The 18,946-nt window shown below is 45.1% G+C and overlaps 1 protein-coding gene across 1 annotated transcript in view; it reads right to left on the bottom strand.

Annotated features, from left to right (window-relative positions):
• Positions 1 to 4,544, bottom strand: part of MMP24 (matrix metallopeptidase 24) — a 32,478-nt gene extending 27,934 nt beyond the window's left edge. The window contains exons 1-2 of the mRNA XM_024239016.3: positions 4,341 to 4,544; positions 1,006 to 1,154 (exon numbers count right to left, since the gene is read on the bottom strand). Coding sequence (XP_024094784.2) covers positions 1,006 to 1,154; positions 4,341 to 4,514 — 323 coding nt within the window. The 5' untranslated portion in view covers positions 4,515 to 4,544. The remainder of the gene's footprint in view (positions 1 to 1,005; positions 1,155 to 4,340) is intronic.
• Positions 4,545 to 18,946: the final 14,402 nt, after the last annotated feature.

Here is an 18,946-nt window from a genome sequence, read left to right as displayed (position 1 = left end):
CAAGTTTAAGGCTGTTCAACTCTCTCCCATCTTAAACAAACAGAACTTCATCCTCTCTAGCTGCTACCCATTTCTCCCCACCTCCCTGTCAGGCTTCTTGAATGTCTTCCCTCCACTTGCCACCTCTTCTCCTCACCTCCGCTTCTCCCCACTTCAATCTGACTTCATCTCTACCATTCTGCTGAGGTTAACAACAACCTCTTTGTCACTAAACCCAGCAGACAACTTTCAGCCATGCTCCTGTTGGAGGGCTCTGGAGCGGCTGGCCCCACTGACCACCCCACACCGTGTGGCATCATGACATTGCATCACATCATCACGTCAGGCTTCTTCCTCTCCGGCTGCCACTTCTTGGCTGGCTTTGTGGGGTTCCATCCCCTGCCCGTGAATCTTTACATTCCCCTTGAGTGATTGTGACCATCCTCATGGCTTTTTTCTACCTCCTAAGTGTTACTACCTCCTAAGTGTCTCCCCAAAACTCATTGTTTCCTTCTGAGCTCTAGACTGGTGTGGCTAGATGACTGTATTTGTCACTAAATGGTGAGCCTCTGGAGGGCCGGATGACAGGCACATGCAGGCACCCAGCAAATGTTTGGTAAATGGAAAAAGTGGAGCCAACTCATTATCATTCAAGAGTTTTCTGTATTCTGTGAGACGTGCACATTGCAGGGAACTCCAGAGGGTGACCCGTAGATAAATTATTCGAGCCAGAGGGGATTTAAGAGCCCATCTACAACCCAACCCCTCATTGTACTGATAAGGAAACTGAGGTCCAGAAGGGTTAAGCAACTTGTCTCCAAGGTCACATGGAATGTTAATGGGAGGGCTGGACTCCCATCCCAGCACGTCCCCCACTCACATTGAGATATTCTTTCCCAGGATGGCACTGCAGGAATAAAAGATAGGACGGGAGGATAGGCATGGGGTGTACACAGGCCATGACAAATGTGAACACAAATGTAAGTCCAGAAAGTTCAAAGGCACAATGTCCTACGCAAATCTTACTCGATCGTTGTCTGATCCAACACACCGGTGACTGGGATCCCGTAAAACTGCTGCATAGTGGAGACTGCTGACTGCAAGGCCTTCCCTGAGTGCAACGCAGATGCCCGTGAGTCATAGGGAAGCAGATAGCCATAGGACTTTAACCAGTTCTGAAAGACACGTGAAAGAAAAGGATGCATTATTCTGGGAAAGGCTCTGTTCTACCTGGGCAGAGATGTGCCCTTAAAACAAGGGATCGTTTGACCCCAATGACTCCTGGACTCATGCTCTGAGTTCTTCCTTTACCCCATCCTGCAGACACTGTCAAATTAATCTCCAGAAAGCAGCTTTTATTGGTGTCCTCTCCTGCTAGAAACATTTCATTGGATTTCTACTGGCCACAGAATAAAGATTAAATTTGAATTCAGTTTTCCATTGCCCTGCCTCTTTACTCATTTATTCAGTGCTTTCCACTGATATTGGACTAGACATGGAAAAGCAGAGCATGGTTAATTCTTTTTTATTTTTTGAGACGGAGTCCAGCTTTGTCGCCAGGCTGGAGTGCAGTGACACAATCTCAGCTCACTGCAACCTCCGCCTCCTGGGTTCAAGCGATTCTCCTGCCTCAGCCTCCTGAGTAGCTGGGATCACAGTCACGCACCACCACGCGTAGCTAATTTTTGTATTTTTATTTATTTATTTATTATTTATTTATTTATTTTTTTTTTTAGTAGAGACAGGGTTTCACTCTGTTACCCAGGATGGTCTCGATCTCCTGACCTAGTGATCTGCCCGCCTCGGCCTCCCAAAGTGCTGGGATTACAGGCGTGAGCCACCGCGCCCGGGTAGCATGGTTGATTCCGTGATGCAGAGTGGTATTTTGAAAATGTTGTGCCACCCAGAAACCCACCGTGTCTACTGTCAAAGCCTGATGAAGAATCATGTTGTAGAATATTTATTGGCAGGAGATTATATACAATATGTATTGCTACCCCCCAAAAAGCAAGCCACTATAAATAAATATAAATAAAACAATGCATGATCTTATTTAAATATAAATAAATAATGTGTGCATAGAAAAAATCTAGAAAGGCATATATAAAAATTAATATGTAGGAGAATACCTGATTTTTAGGAAGTACACACTGAAGGATTGAGGCTGACATAAGGGTGCATAATATCTGCAACTTATTCTTTTTTTTTGGCCCAGGTGACAATTGGCCAGCAAATTATTCTTAAATGGGTTCAGAAATATACATATATGGCCAGGCGCGGTGGTTCACGCCTAAAATCCCAGCACTTTGGGAGGCCGAGGCGGGAGGATCACCTGAGGTCAGGAGTTCGAGACCAGCTTGGCCAATATGATGAAACCTCATCTCTACTAAAAATACAAAAATTAGCCAGTCGTGGTGGTGCACACCTGTAATCCCGGCTACTCAGGAGGCTAAGGCAGGGGAATCACTTGGACCTGGGAGGCAGAGGCTGCACTGAGCCAAGATCGCACAACTGCCCTCCAGCCTGGGTGACAGAGCAAGACTCTGTCTTAAAAAAATATATATACATATATGCCTATATATATATATAAAGAGAGAGACAGACAGAGACAGAGAGAAGAGAGAGAGATAAAGTAAGTATAGTTAGATGTTAACAGTTTTGGGTGAGGAGCATTCAAGAATTCTTTGTTGGCTGGGTGTGGTGGCTCATGCCTGTAATCCCAGTGCTTTAAGAGGCTGAGGTGAAAGGATGGCTTGAAGCCAAGAGTTTGAGACCAGCCTGGGCCACATATCAAGACCCCATCTCTACAAAAAAGTTAAACATTAGCTGTGCATGCTGGTGTGCACCCATGGTCCTAGCTACTTGGGAGGCTGAGGCAGGAGGATTGCTTGAGCCTGGGAGTAAGAGGCTTTAGTGAGCCGTGATCATGCCACTGCACTCCAGGCTGGGCGACAGAGTGAGACCTCATCTCTAAAATAAATAAGTAAATAAATAAATATTTAAAGAAATTGTCCTATTCTCGAAAATGTTTCTGAAAGTCTGAAATGATGTCATAACTTTTTTTTTAAATAAAAAAGAATTGACTGACTATCCTTTGGTTATAGTATCACGAGGCACTTCTTTTTTGTGCTTTCCTGTTTTCTAAGTTTTATGCATGGAGTGATTTTTTTAAAGAGGAGAAAAACATTAAAAAGGCAAGAGAATCTGAAAGAAGCTTGGGTGAAGGAGCTCAAACAAGCAATGACTCTGAAGGATAGCAAGTAACGATTATTCCCGGCTAGGCGTGGTGGTTCACGCCTGTAATCTCAGCACTTTGGGAGGCCGAGATGGGTGGATCACCTGAGGTCAGGAGTTCGAGACCAGCCTGACCAACATGGTGAAACCCCGTCTCTACTAAAATACAAAAATTAGCCAGGCATGGTGGTGGGTGCCTGTAATCTCAGCTACTTGGGAGGCTGAAGCAGGAGAATCACTTGAACCCAGGAGGCGGAGGTTGCAGTGAGCTGAGATCATGCCATTACACTCCAGCTGGGGCAACAAGAGCAAAACTCTGTCTCAAAAAACAAACAAAAAATTATTCCCACCCAAAAGCATGAGGGGACGGAGACCCAGGGACACAAGAGTACCAGGAAATATGTGTGGCATCAGCTGGAAAATGAGGAAAACATCCGTGTATTTGTTGAGCCCACAAGCACTTCCAGGAGCTACATGCTGGGCTCAAATCTAGATAACCCCGTTTCTCATCCTCAGAGGATTATCCTGAATGCCAAATAAGCCAATGAAGGGAAAAGAGCCTGGGGAAATGGCATTATTCCCCTCCTAGCTATAGCTTTTGTTTCATGTGTCTATATGAACAGGCTAATTATGGATGTGTCTTTTATTATAAGTCAAATGAAACAGTTTTTCAGAAGGCAGCCGACCAGAAACTATAAATAAGTTATTATTTGCTTCACCAAAGGTGACTATAACATCTTTACTGCCTTGTGATAAAATCCATCTGATGATACAAGCAAAATTGTCAGAATAATAAAGCCTTGAAACATACACAATAAAGTAACAACTTTCTGTCTCTCACAATTGGATCTGAAACATACTTTCCATTCCAAATGATGGCACAGAATATCAATACTTGCAGTTCCCTGAATATTGATTCTCTTTCCTGCCTTTGTATTAATACATGTTTTCCCTCTGCCTAATATTTTTCTCAGTTTGGCAAAAAAATTTTATATTTTAAGGTTCAGCCCATAAATTACTACCTCTGGAAGACTTTCCTGACGTGTCAGGCTAAGTTATTTTCTTCCTCTTCTGTGCTCCCCAAATCCCCTATTATAGATATTTTAAGATTGGGCTGGAAGCATTACTTTACGTATCAGTCTCCACCTCCTCCTCCTCCTCCTCCTCCTCCTCCTCCTACTCCACCTCCTCCTCCTCCTCCCAAAGTGCTGGGACTTTAACATCCTCAAGGGAAGGGGCTGTAGCTTAATCATCCAGTGCCCAGGACAGTGCTGGACACAGTAGCTGCTCATTATGTGCATTCAACAAGCATTAACTCAGCACTTACTACAGGCTAGGCACTGTGTGAGGCTCTGAAAAAATAAAGATGAATAAGGAACTCAGAGACTGACAAGTAAACCCACAATAAAAATACAATGCTAAAAAGCAGGTGTGCATAGAGTTCTATGGGAGAACAAAAGAAGGGTGTCTTATCCATGGTGGGGAGGGGGACACCACAGAGAAAGGGGAACTCAGGGACGGCTTCCAGGTAGAGATGAGATTTAAGCTAAGCCTTGAAGTATACAGCATGTGCAATTGCCTGGAAATGTGGGAGAGCATAGCACATTCTGAGTGGATTTTTTTTTTCTTTTTTTGAGATGGAGTCTTGCCCTCTTGCCCAGGCTGGAGTGCAGTGGTGTGATCTCGGCTCACTGCAACCTTCATCCCCGAGGTTCAAGTGATTCTCCTGCCTCAGCCTCCCAAGTAGCTGGGATTACAGGCACAAGCCACTACTGCCTGGCTAATTTTTGTATTTTTAGTAGAGATGGGGTTTCACCATGTTGGCCAGGCTGGTCTCGAACTCCTGACCTCAAGTGATACACCTGCCTTGGCCTCCCAAAGTGCTGGGATTACAGGCATGAGCCACCGTGCCTGGCCATTTGACTCTTGCTTTTTGAAATCTAGCCATCCTGCCCTCCTATGTGCTCCTTGGACCAAGAGCCAGTTCTTGTGGGTCCTATGGAGGGCAGTTCATCTTTTGCAGTCAAGTCTTCTTTCTCTTGGGTGACTTATGGACATGACAGCATCTCCCAGAAGACTGGGGACACTGCATAGGGCCTGGTGCTGAGTGGATGCGGAGAAATGATGGCTAAATTGAATTACATACCCTTCACCTTCTCACTCAACTTTCTTAGGACCAAACACAATTACTTTCTATTAGGCTTTAGCTTGAGGAAAATGTTTTCCCTATAGGATATTCTGTATACTTTGAGGTATAAGAAAAGGAACACTGGATAACCCAATGCGTTTCCCTTTTTGTCTTTCTCTCAGGAACCTTTCAGCCAAATTTCTAGCTTATTTGTTGAGCATGGGGATGTTTGGAAGTAACCATTACTTTTTTCATCCTTCAGACCACCAAGTTTTATGTTTCATCCTTAAAAGATTGACAGAAAGACATTATGGGCTTTTTTTAAATTTAATTTTTATTTTATTTTTATTTTTGAGATGGAGTCTCACTCTGTTGCCCAGGCTGGAGTGCAGTGGTATGATCTTGGCTCACTGCAATCTCTGCCTCCCAGGTTCAAGCGATTCTCCTGTCTCAGCCTCCCAAGTAGCTGGGATTACAGGTGTGTGCCACCATGCCCAGGTAATTTTTGTATTTTTAGTAGGGATGGGCTTTCACCATTTTGGCCAGGCTGGTCTTGAACTCCTGAGCTCAGGTGATCCACCCACCTTGGCCTCCATAAGTGCTGGGATTACAGGCGTAGAGCCACAAGACATTACGTTTTAATCTGTAAGCTGCCTCAAGACATCCCCAAAAGAGGTGTGGTACAAACCTGAAATATATCCAGTGCCTCCCTATCTGCCAACGGACTCTACTGGTTCTCTAAAAATTTGACTAAGATGAATTACAGCACTTGGGAAATAGCTAGGGACCTCTGAACAGATAACTACTCACAAACCAGTCAGCCAATGGAGTATTTTTTGAGCATCCACCTCGAAGCTAGCATGGAATTTAAAAATCCTCATTCCTGCTTATGGTGGGAAATGAGGAACAGGGGGTCTTCTACATAAGCCCACTCTAGCATTCCAGTGCTCTGGGGAATTAAAAGTAGCTCCTCCTCAGTAAAAAGCTGGCAACCTGGTTTACGCAGCTCGTTTTCTGGGATACTCAAGTGAGGAACATCTCACAGCGCATCCAAATCCATTACGAGCATCACAGAGTCTATCCCGGCCACATCAGGAGTTAGGATCTATGGACTCAGGTCATAGGCAAATGTCTGGGCCAGAACTAAACACTGGGAAGGATCAGACAGATGGTGGGGATGGGCCAGTATTAGTGTATTCTCTAATATTCTCTAGGCTCTGTTTCTTTCCCAGGTTCTCTGGGGACAATCCTCAGAGCCCAGGGGCACACTCCTAGAAGGGGAAATGGGGTGGGGGCAGTCAAATGGCAGCATCTAAGCCAGGGGACAGGACAAGAGGTTGGACTAGCATTATGTGTGTGTGTGTGTGTCTGTGTGTGTCTGTGTGTGTGTGTCTGTGTGTGTCTGTGTGTGTGTGTGTCTGTGTGTGTGTCTGTGTGTGTGTGTGTGTGTCTGTGTGTGTCTGTGTGTGTGTCTCTGTGTGTGTCTGTGTTGTGTGTGTGTCTGTGTTGTGTGTGTCTGTGTGTCTGTGTGTGTGTGTGTGTCTGTGTGTGTGTGTGTGTGTGTGTCTGTGTGTCTGTGTGTGTCTGTGTGTGTCTGTGTGTGTGTGTGTGTGTCTGTGTGTGTGTGTGTGTGTGTGTGTGTCTGTGTGTGTGTGTGTGTCTGTGTGTGTGTCTGTGTCTGTGTGTGTGTCTGTGTGTGTCTGTGTGTGTCTGTGTGTGCGTCTGTGTGTGTGTCTGTGTGTGTGTCTGTGTTGTGTCTGTGTGTCTGTGTGTGTGTGTGTGTGTGTGTCTGTGTGTGTCTGTGTGTCTGTGTCTGTGTGTGTGTGTGTGTCTGTGTGTGTATATTAGAGGCTAAGAAAGATGGATCAGGGGTCGGACAATTCTAATTGATGCTGCTTAATCCTGTCTCTGCCACTGAGTTTCTCAGTGACCGAGACAATCCTCTGCCTTCTCTGGGCAGAGCTCCTGAGGCTAGAGCAAGTGTTCTACATTCCAGTCACAGCAAGTCCAAAGCACTCTCTGCCCTTCACAGTTCCAGGCTGTTTCTGCTGCCTCCAAAACCCATTCTCTTTATGCACATTAGCAAACTCCTACTCATCCTTCAAGGTCTAGCTCAATGTCACCTCCTTTGTTAAACCTTCCTTAGCTCTCCCTGTCAGAGCTAGTGGGTGCCCTCTTTACTCCCGCAGTACTTTGTACACACAACTACCACAATGTATCATACCCAGTTGTGGATATGTCTGTTTTTCCCACTAGATTGAGTTCCTGGAGAACAGAGATCGTGTCATATTTATTTTTGTATCTGTTATAGTATTTAGCACAGTGTCTGACACAAGAAATAATCACTGAGTTAATGAATGAACAGTTGATCTAGGAGGCACTGCCTGGATATCAAGGAAGGGACTTCATCTTGGGAAGATTTAGTAATACACTGAAAGCACCAAGCACAATTCCTGGTATCTATTAGAGGTTTCAAAAAACACTTGCTGAAATTCAATCTATTGTGGTTTGACTTCCTTGCTTGATGAGGCAATAGGTTCCAGTGTTCCATTTGAAAAAAAAGATAAAATCCACTGAAGGAAAAAAGTCCCATTCACTTTTAGACACAATGACCTTGCTTTCATCTCTTTACACCTAGATCCATTAATCAGTCATCAGCCACGTCAGAATTCTAACCTTTACAGCTCAGTTAACCAACTCTTAAGATGTCTGTCACCCTTTAAGTGCAGAAAGAGGTGTAAACCCAGAGGAAAGTGAGAAAAATCTCAGAGTGCAAGCAGAAACCAAAATAGCTGGGCTGAGCCAAAGACATAGAGATCATAGACAATATGGTGTGATTGGTCTGCCGGCCAGAAGGCAGGATTTGGGTTCCTGAGAAGCCAAAGCTGAGAAGTCCCGGAGTGGTGGCAGTGAAAGGAGAGAGCAGAGAATACCAAGGAGAACAAAGTGTGGACAGAAGAGGGAAGAGAGCGGCAGACAGCAGAGATGGTGGTGAGGTTAGAAGTGGCAATGGGGGTGGCAAGAGGCAGATCTCTGGCAGTGCCTACAAGTGCTCCTGGAAATAGAGATGGCCATGGGGAAGGAGAGAAAAGTTGGGTCAGTTAAAACAGTGAGGTCTCCAGGGGGCATTTGGTAGCATCACAGCTGAGTGGGAGCCTGAACCAGACTATATGTGCCTGGAGAAGGAGTGAGGAAAATGATCAGGATTAGGTGTTTGATCAGAAATGAAGGGGCTAGAAGGTAGTATCAGAAAGGCCAGAGGTAAAGTCTACAAAAAAGGACCAGGCAGGAAGATGTCAAATTTGGAAGCAGGGGCTAGAAGGAGGAAGAGAGACTAAAAGACCCCCATGAAAGAGTTGGGGCAACTGAGGTCATAATCTAGGGTAACGAGGTGAGCAACAAGAACCAGGCACTGGTCTCAACATGCATGGGAGTTTCAAGTCCAGTTCTGGAGGCTTTATATGCAGAGGGACTGTGACAAACTGGAGTTTGACTAAGGGAGCGTGGCCAAGAAAGTAAGGGGACCAGGAACCATGTCCTGGGAGGACAGACGAGGGGTGTTTAGGCTGAAGAAGGGAGACTGTATTAAGGAGAACAGGAACATGAAGGAGAACATTCTGGTTGGTACAGAGGGCAAAACTAAGACCAGAATGAGAGATTATAGGACAGAGATCTTGACTCATTATAAGAAACAACTTTTTATCATTCTACTATAAAGACACATACACACGTATGTTTACTGCAGCACTATTTACAATAGCAAAGACTTGGAACCAACCCCAATGCCCATCAATGATAGACTGGATAAAGAAAATGTGGCACGTATACACCATGGAATACTATGCAGCCATAAAAAAGAATGAGTTCATGTCCTTTGCAGGGACATGGATGAAGCTGGAAACCATCATCCTCAGCAAACTAACACAGGGACAGAAAATCAACCACCACATATTCTCACTCATAGGTGGGAGTTGAACAATGAGAACACATGGACACAGGGAGGGGAACATCACACACTGGGGCCTATTGAGGGGTGGGGAGCAGGGGAGGGAGAGCATTAGGACAAATACCTAATGCATGTGGAGCTTAAAACCTAGATGACAGGTTGACAGGTGCAGCAAACCACCATGGCACATGTATACCTATGTAATAAACCTGCACATTCAGCACATGTATCCCACAACTTAAAGTAAAATAAATAATAATAATAAAAAAAGAAATTACAGGCCCTGTCACCCCAAAGATATCCCTGAGTTTTAAACACTGTTTTTCAAAGTTTTGTTTACTTTTCTTTTTTTCTTTTTTTTTTTTTTTTTTTTGGAGGCTCATAAACAGGTCTATTCCCTGGCAGGGGGAAGAAAAGAAAAAAAAGAAACAACTTTTTAACAGTCAGAGATCTTCCAAGTGTAATAACAGTGATGCTAACTACCATCTTTAGAATGCCTATTAAGTACCTGGCACAGGCACTCTATTGTGCTAAGCACCCTAGAATGCAACAATTCCATGAGGTAGGAATTATGACCCCCAATTTGCAGATGAGGAAACACGTTCAAAGAGGTTAAGTAATTACAGTTGGCCCTCCATATCCATGGATATCTTGCGGATATGGCAGGCTATAAGGGACTTGAGCATCCACGGATTTTGGTATCTGAGAGGGTCCAGGAAGCAACCCCTCGTGGATATCAAGGGATGACTGTATCCAGAGCCCTAAAGCTAAGAAATGGCAGAATTCAGGCATATTCCGTATGGTCAGAGTGTTGGACAGGCAGCCCTTCCCCCTCCCAGGACTTCCTATACCTCACACTCCTGGAGTGCAATGTCTTATCTCAGACAGTAGTGAGCTCAATATGCCTGTGCTATGTCAGGGTATGGCACCATCAGCTACCCAGTTGTCCAAACCAGCTACCCAGTTGTCCAAACCTCATATGACCCGTGACTCTTCCCTCTCCTTCACTGCCTACATCCAGTTTCTTTTGTTTGTTTGTTTGTTTGGTTGGGTTTTTTTTGAGACAGGGTCTCGCTCTCAGCCATGGCTCACTGCAGCCTTGAACTTCTGGGCTCAAGTGATCCTCCCACCTTAGCCTCCTGAGTAGCTGGGACTACAGGCTTTTGCCACCATGCCTGGCTAATTTTTCTTTTTTAATCTTTTGTGGAGATGAAGTCTCGCTGTGTTGCTAGGGCTGGTCTTGAACTCCTAGGCTCAAGTGATACACCTGCCTTGGTCTCACAAAGTGCTGGGATTACAGGCGTGAGCCACAGCACACTAGTCTTTTACCAAAGAACTATTGGTCCTACCTCCTAAATATCAAATGTTTATTTCTGTCCCTTCATTCAATAAATATTTATTGAGGACCTACTATGTACCAAGTACTGTGTGCTAGGGCTAAAAGAGCAAACAAAAACATTCTAGTCCCAGCCTGGCCAACATAGCAAGACACCTCTCTACCAAAAAAAAAAAAAAAAAATTGAAAAACGGCCAGGCGTGGTGGCTCACGCCTGTAATCCCAGCATTTTTGGAGGCCGAGGCGGGCAGGTCATGAGGTCAAGAGATCGAGACCATCCTGGCCAACATGGTGAAACCCCATCTCTACTAAAAATACAAAAATTAGCCAGGAGTGCACCTGAAATCCTAGCTACTCGGGAGGCTGAGGCAGGAGAATCACTTGACCCCAGGAGGCGGAGGTTGCAGTGAGCCAAGATCACGCCACTGCACCCCAGCCTGGTGACACAGCAAGACTCTGTCTAAAAAAAAAAAAAAAAATTGAAAAAATTGAAAAAAGTAGCCAGGCGTGGTGACACACCCCTGTAGTCCTAGCTACTCTGGAGACTATGGCAGGAAGATCCTTGAGCCCAGGAGTTGGAGGCTGCAGTGGGCTGTGGGCAACAGAATGAGACCATGTCTAAAACAGAAACAAAAACAAAATCCCAAAGCAGCATTCTAGTTACTTTCTAGTAGTTACGGTCTAGTGGAAGAACCATGTGGGAATAAGTGCTGTGAAGAATAGAGCAGGTTGGAGAGATGGAGAGTGGGACAGCTATTTATGGAGGGTGATCAGGGACAATCTCTTTGAGCAGGTGACATTTGAGCAAGAGATCTGAAGGAGGTGAGGGAGTGGGCCCTGTGGCTACTAGGAAAGAGTGTTCCAGGATGAGGGAACAGTAAGTGTGAATGCCCTGAGGTGGCTCTAAGAGCTTTCCATCTCTGCAGTAAGAGCCTTTATGATTTGGCCCCTGACTCCCTCTGCAACCCCTTTTATCTTTCCCCACCTAGTGCTCTGTGTTCCAGTGAGTTCCGGTTCTCCCAGGGCCTTACATGTATTGTTCCTTCTATTCATTCACTCTCCCCTCCTCTCTCTTTGGGGAGCCTTGACCCCTTACATCTTTTCGGAAGGTCCTTGTACATCCCTGTCAGTCCCCCATCTGTTTCCTTATTGCAATTCTTATCACACTGTATTGTAACCACATGTTGAATTATCTGTCTCTTCCTCTGGACTCTAAAATGCATATATGTCCTCCTCATCATTGTCACCCCAACAGCTAGCACAGGGCCTGCCATAACCATGACAAAATGGACATGTTGTTTAGTGTCACTTATAATTGAGTATGTTACCCATTTAGAAAAGTCTTCTATTACCACTGGCTCAGTAGCCAGCCTCTGCTCTCTGTGCCTTGGCTCTGCAGTTATCTCTGAGTCCCTCACTTTGCCCATCTCCTTGGTCAGTCCTAACTTGAGCAAATGGTCCATCAGCAGCTTCAACCCCCAACACTAAGATACTATTGTATCACTGTATGCGGGCATGAATGGTGGCCTAAGATCATTCTTCCTCATCCATTGCTATATTGGCTTAATGCTTACAACTGGGTTTTTTCCCTCAGTTTCCCTCTCTGGCATTCACGTTCTAAGCTGAGACTGCTATGACCCTAATCTGTTTTTCAGGGTCTCAGATTCCCTGCCTAGTTCTTAGACAGCCTCCTCCAGAGAGTTAGACTCTATTCTCAATACACCTGGGAGCTGAATGGGGTCCTATCTAAAAAGACAGCTCACTTGGGACCAAGATGCCACCACATACCAAATATTACCTAACTTTTCTCTTTCCAGCAGAGTGCCCTTGGGCAAATGACCTAACTTCTCTAAGCATCACATTCCTCATCTGTTAAACAGATGTTTAAAGAAGGGTTGTTAGGAGGACTCAATGAGATGATGCACTGTGGTAGGTCAAATAATGACTCTTCGAAGACATCCACATCCTAATCCCCAAAGCCTGTGAACATGGTACCTTACATGGTAAAAGAGACTTTATAGAAATGATTAAGTTAAGGATCTTCAGATGGGGGGAGAGTATCCTGGATTATCCAGGTGGGTCTATTGAAATCACAAGCATCCTTATAAGAGGAAGGCAGGGGGTTTGAGTCAGAGAAGGTGTTGGGAGACATAGGTTATAGCAGTGCTGCTGCTGCTAGAAGGGGCCACAAGCCAAGGAATGTGGGCATTCTGTAGACACTGGAAAAGGCAAGGAAGAGATCCTCTCCTAGAAACTCCAGCAGGAATGCAGCCCTGCCAATAACTTGACTTCAGTCCAGCAAGACCCATTTTGGACTTCTGACCTCCAGAAATGTAAGATAACAAGTCTGTCTTGCTTTTAGAGATAAGTTTGTGGTAATTTGTTACAGCAGCAAGAAGCATTTAACAGATTCTGGCACATAGTAAGCGTTCGTACAATGTTATTGTCTATTCCTGCTCCCATACTCCTTGGAAAGAACCCGCTGAAAGGCAGAGACGCTTGGCTCCATTCCTGGCTCCCCCACCAACTTGCTCTTAGTGATCTTTTTTTTTTTTTTTTTTTTTTTTTGAGATGGAGTCTCGCTCTGTTGCACAGGCTGGAGTGCAGTGGTGCAATCTTGGCTCACTGCAACCTCTGCCTTCTGGGTTCAAGTGATTCTCCTGCCTCAGCCTCCCGAGTAGTTGGAATTACAGGTGCATGCCACCATGCCCGGCTAATTTTTGTATTTTTAGTAGAGACAGGGTTTCACCACGTTAGTCAGGCTGGTCTCGAACTCCTGATCTTAGGTGGTCCACTCGCCTTGGCCTCCCAAAGTGCTGGGATTACAGGTGTGAGCCACCTCACCCGGCCCTTGGTGATTTTTAATAAGTCATTTCTCCTCTTTGACCACCACGTTTGGTTATTGCTGCCATACCAAATCACTGGGTCTCTCTGGTGACTCCTCATGGATCGGTCCTATCACTGTGTCAGTTCACTCCACTTCTTGTCCCACCAAAACCCTGCTTCCTCCTCTACCCATATAACTGAGGTCCCAGCCTTGCTGCTGAGCCCACCTGAGTTATATGACTAATTTGTAAAATTTCACACTGAAGGCATAACCATTCAGGTATCTAGAAAATGCACTGGTCAACGATACTCAGAGATCATCTAATTTAACATACTTGTTTTGCAGAAGAGAGAAAGAAAACTCCGGGAGGGGAAATGACTTATTCAAAATCACAGAGCAAGTTGGTAAGGAAGCCAGACATGGAGGCAAGCATCTCTGCCTCTCAGAGGGTTTTCTGTCATGCTACACCCTCTGCACTAGCTCTAGTTTGCCTCCAAATGCTGTTTTTTTCTTTTTTTTTCTTCACTTACAGCCAATCTAAAAAGGGCCCTCAGGATCGCCCACAATGCCCAGCTTAGCTTCTTGACAAACACCTTAATGGCGCAGCATTGCCTGTTGGCTGCCATCAGCTCTTGAGTGGGTGGTAAGTGCACTAGCGGGAATTCCCTGGCGCTCTGCAGAATGTCCTTGGCCCACTCCCAGGAGGCCACCACAAGCCAGATGATCACCATACCCGGGGAGGTGGCACATTTGGGGTTTTGGGTCAGCACTGGGATGTCCAACTTTTGCAATTCTGGGGAGGCCTCTGCCCACAGTCAGGAGTGTGGCCATAGTCTCATTCACTCTCTGGAAAAGGAGAGGCCTTAGTCTTCCTCGCCCCATCCAAGGCCCTCCTGCAAATCTGCCAATTTTCTGTCCCCTGAGGCTCGACTTCTTGGTGAGTTAAGAAAAGGGAAAAGTGAAGACAAAGACCAGTGGCCAGGCCTCAGGGTTTTTTAAATTTAAATTTTAATTAGTATTATTTTTTCTTGAGACATAGTCTTGCTCTTGTCACCCAGGCTGGAGTGCAATGGTGCGATTTTAGCTCACTGCAACCTCTGCCTCTCGGGTTCAAGTGATTCTCCTGCCTCAGCCTCCTAAGTAGCTGGGATTACAGGCGCCCACCACCACGCTCAGCTAATTCTTTGTATTTTTTAGTAAAGACAGGGTTTCACCATATTGGCCAGGCTGGTCTCAAACTTCTGATCTCAGGTGATCCACCCACCTCAGCCTCCCAAAGTGCTGGGATTACAGGTGTGGGCCACTGTGCCTGGCCTAATTTTTTTAAGACAGGGTTTCACTCTATGGCCCAGGCTGCAGTGCAGTGGTACAATCTCTGCTCACTGTAGCCTCAACTTCTTGGGCTCAAGCAATCCACCTGCCTCAGCCTCCCAAGTAGCTGTGACTGTAGGTGTATGCCACCACACCCAGCTAATCTTTATATTTTTTGTAGAGATAGGGTTTCGCCATGTTGCCCAGGCTGGTCTCAAACTCCTGGACTCAAGTGATCCTCCCAGCTTGGCCTCCCAAAGTGCTAGGGTTGCAGATGTGAGCCACCACAGCCAGACCAAGGCTCAGCTTCTTAACTGCAGCAGGGAGAAGGTTGAACTAAATAACCTGTAAGTCATGTTAAAAAGTTCCATTATTTTAGCCTAAGTGGATTGACTGTGAAGCCGATCTTCTGGTTCCTCATTCCCAGTCTTAAAGTACAAATTCTTTAGCATGACACAACAACCCTTACAATGTGATGCCAATGCACCTTTCCAGCCCTGTTTTCTTTTGTAGAGATGGGGTTCTGCTGTTGCTCAGGCTAGAGTGCAGTGGCGCAATCATAGCTCACTATGACCTCAAATTCTTGGTCTCAAGCAATCCTCCAGCCTCAGCCTTCTGAGAAGCTGGGATTACAGGCGTGAGCCACTATGCCTGGCTCTACCAGCCTCATGTTCTGTCCTGTACCTTCTACCCTTTATTGCTCACCTCAAGTACCCCAACCTCTAGCTATACTGACCTAATTGTATTGCCTGAGCATATCCTGCAGAGTCCTGCCTCTGTGCCTTTATTTCATTCCCTTTCCCTAGAATTCCTTTCCCACATGTACTCTGGCCTCCCCATGGTGTGCTACTTCAAAATGCAACTTGAATGCCACTTCATCAGGGAGGGCTATCTGTCCAGGGTTAAATGGACTTTCTCTGTGCTCCCAATGGCATTATATGTATCCTCACTTATAGCATATTTTGTATTACATTATAAATAATGGTTTACATGCCTGTAGTCCCATTTGAACTCATCCCCATGGAAGTTACAGCCGGTAGGAGAGATAGACATGGAAATACTAAACATTTCATTACAGTGGTGATAAGTGGAATGAAAGAGAAGAACCAGGAGCTACAAAAGTGTGTGGCAGGAGATATAGGCTGTGATATCAGGGATGGCCTCCCTGAGGACATGACATCTCAAGCTGACATCTGTGAATGAACAGAAGAGGCTAGGTGAAGGCTGAGAATGAGCATTCCAGGAAACAGTATCTTACTGAATTCCTGAATGGGAAGGCGCCTGTATATTAGAAAAAGAGAGGGAAGGCAGGGTGACTGGAGTCTAGTGACCAATGGGGAGAATGGGTGGTATAAAAGGAAGTCAGAGAGATGGGAAGGACTCAGTCATGCAGGGCCTCATCGGCTTCATTAAGCATGTTTTTGTTTTTGTTTTAGACAGGGTTTTGCGCTGTGGCCCAGGCTTGAGTGAAGTGGTGTGATCTCTGTTCACTGTAGCCTCAGCTTCCTGGGCTCAAGCAATCCTCTTGCCTCAGCCTCCCAAGTAGCTGTGACTACAGGCACATGCCACCACACCTAGCTACTCTTTGTATTTTTTTGTGGAGATGGGGTTTTGCCATGTTGCACAGGCTGGTCTCAAACTCCTGGGCTCAAGCGATCCTTGTGGGTGCTGCGTCCAGAGGAGTTTATAATATTGCTCTTTCCATTTTCATATGCATTTGAAAGTTTTCCATAATAAAACTAAAAGGAAGAAGTGATAGTTGTACAGTAATAATAGTTTAATCTTTGTCCTAAGAGTCATTTTAAGCAAGGTGAGGGTGGGAGTAAGGTGAGCAGATTTTGGTTTGTTTTTAATTTTTTTTATTATTCAATATTTCAATCATTCAGAAAGGCATAAAATAATAATATATACTGGAAAATCACCAGCCAGCTTTGTCAAACATTAGTTTTTGCCATATAGGCTTCAGATACAACTGACTCCTGAGTGGATTGATTGATCGATTGATTCATTGATTGATTTTTGAGACAGAGTCTTGCTTTGGCTGGAGTACAGTAGTTCAATCTTGGCTCACTGTAACCTCCACCTCCCAGGTTCAAGTGATTCTTGTGCCTCAGCCACCCAAGTAGCTGGAACTACTGGCACATACCACCACGCATAGCTAATTTTTTTGTATTTTTAATAGAGATAGGGTTTCACCATGTTGGCCAGGCTGGTCTCGAACTCCTGGCCTCAAATGATCTTTATACATACATATGTATAAAGAGAGAAAGGAGTAAAGAACAACTCCTGACTTTCTGGCCAAGTACTTTTGGTGCCCTTTATGCCTCATAAGTGTTTGTGGCATAGAACTGAGTCTTAAATTACTGCTAACAGGCAAGGCCAGGGCTCATGCCTGTAAGCCCTCTGGGAGGCCAAGGTGGGTGGGTCACTTGAGCCCTAAAATGAGTACTCGCCCCTAAGTTGTGCTAAGAAAGCTTAAGAGCATTCAGGGCAGGAGCCAGCAGCCAGAACAACTCAAGAACAAACTCCAGTCCCTCCACTTCCTCAACATGGCTCTGAGCAGGTCACTCCTCTGCTCAGAAACCTTTAATGACTCCCCTCAGCCTTTGGACAAAAGCCAAATGCACAATCTGCTCTCAGCCTCCCTCTCCAGCCTCTTCTCCTTATACGCTCTTACTGGAAACAGCAAGTAACTTGATGCTCCAGGCACATCAAATTATCCACTGTTTCCTAAACATGCCATGCATTTTTGTGGAGCCATGGTTCATGTTTTTTGTTCTGTCTGGACTGCCCCACTCACCCTTCTCCATCATTCTCCTCCCTCAAAGGTTCATCTCAGATACCACCTTCTTCCTGAAGCATTCTCTGGCTTCCCGAACCTCAACTGGGGAACCTCATCTCCTCCCTCTTCAGTGCTTCCTGGCACCTTGTTATACCTCTAGCATGCATTCATTTATTCTTCACAAAGGTAGCGACTTTTGTGTGCCAAGCACTATTCAAAGAAGTTGATGGGGATTAGATAACAAAATTAATTTTAAAATATTTATCACATGTCCAGAATGTATCATGCACTGTGCTAGGTACTGAGGAGATATTGGCTGTGGTTTGTTCTTCCTGTTTTGAGTTCAAACAATACAGGCATTTCCTAAGATTAGTCTTTTGGGTACAATTATAATTTACTTTTATTAGTTCTAAAAATACCCCTTTCAAGGACTGGAGTAGGACATACTTGAAAGTAGAAAAGACTGGCTAAAAGGCTACAATAATAATCCAGAACGGGAAACTTGTATAGTGGGCAGAGTGCTGAGCCCAAGAACAGAAAACCTAGCTTCTGTTCTTTGCTTTAATTTTTTTTTCTTTTGAGACGGAGTCTCAGTCTTTTGCCCAGGCTGGAGTGAAGTGGCACAGTCTTGGCTCACTACAACCTCTGCCCCCCGGGTTCAAGCAATTCTCCTGCCTCAGCAGCTGGGATTACAGGCATGCACCACCAGGCTCAGCTAATTTTTGTATTTTTAGTAGAGATGGGGTTTCACCATGTTGGCCAGGCTGGTCTCAAACTCCTGACCTCAGGTGATCCACCTGCCTAGGCCTCCCAAAGTGCTAGGATTACAGGCGTGAGCCACCATGCCCAGCCTGCTTTAATGTTTATGAGCTATGTGTGGGTCCTTAGACAAGATGATAGGCAATTCACATCATCTTTGAGTCTCCATTTACTCACCTATAAAATGAGGACAATGTCTTCCTTATCTACCTCATGGTATTGTTGCCAGGACCAAATAGGGCCATATACACGGCATATGGGAAGTGCAAAGCACCTTACAAATATAAACAGCTATTAAAGTAATATGAAACCCCACAGTAAAAATAAGAGAAAATGAATTAAAAATACAGCAGACTAGATCCAGCTTATGTAAAAGGGAAAACTTCCTAATGGTGAGGTTTTTTTTTTCCAGAAAAGAATGACGATATACTGGAGGCCATGATCACAATGAAAGAATATTTTGAATTGGGAATATGTTGGTGCTTCTTAGTAGGTCACTCCCCCACCCCTCCAATCATTTGGGGTCAATCTTCCTTGACTACAGTTTCAAACCAAAGACTGTTCTCCATCTCCTCAGCACAAATCACTCAAAACCAGTCTCAAGGGCAGGAATCCATAAGTCCTGGGTCTAGGAGTCACACTCT

The sequence above is a fragment of the Pongo abelii genome, chromosome 21, assembly GCF_028885655.2.
Source record: "Pongo abelii isolate AG06213 chromosome 21, NHGRI_mPonAbe1-v2.0_pri, whole genome shotgun sequence".
NCBI classification, from domain to species: Eukaryota; Metazoa; Chordata; class Mammalia; order Primates; family Hominidae; genus Pongo; species Pongo abelii.
Note: the sequence above shows the minus strand (reverse complement) of the source record. Positions and strands in the feature narration are given on the sequence as shown.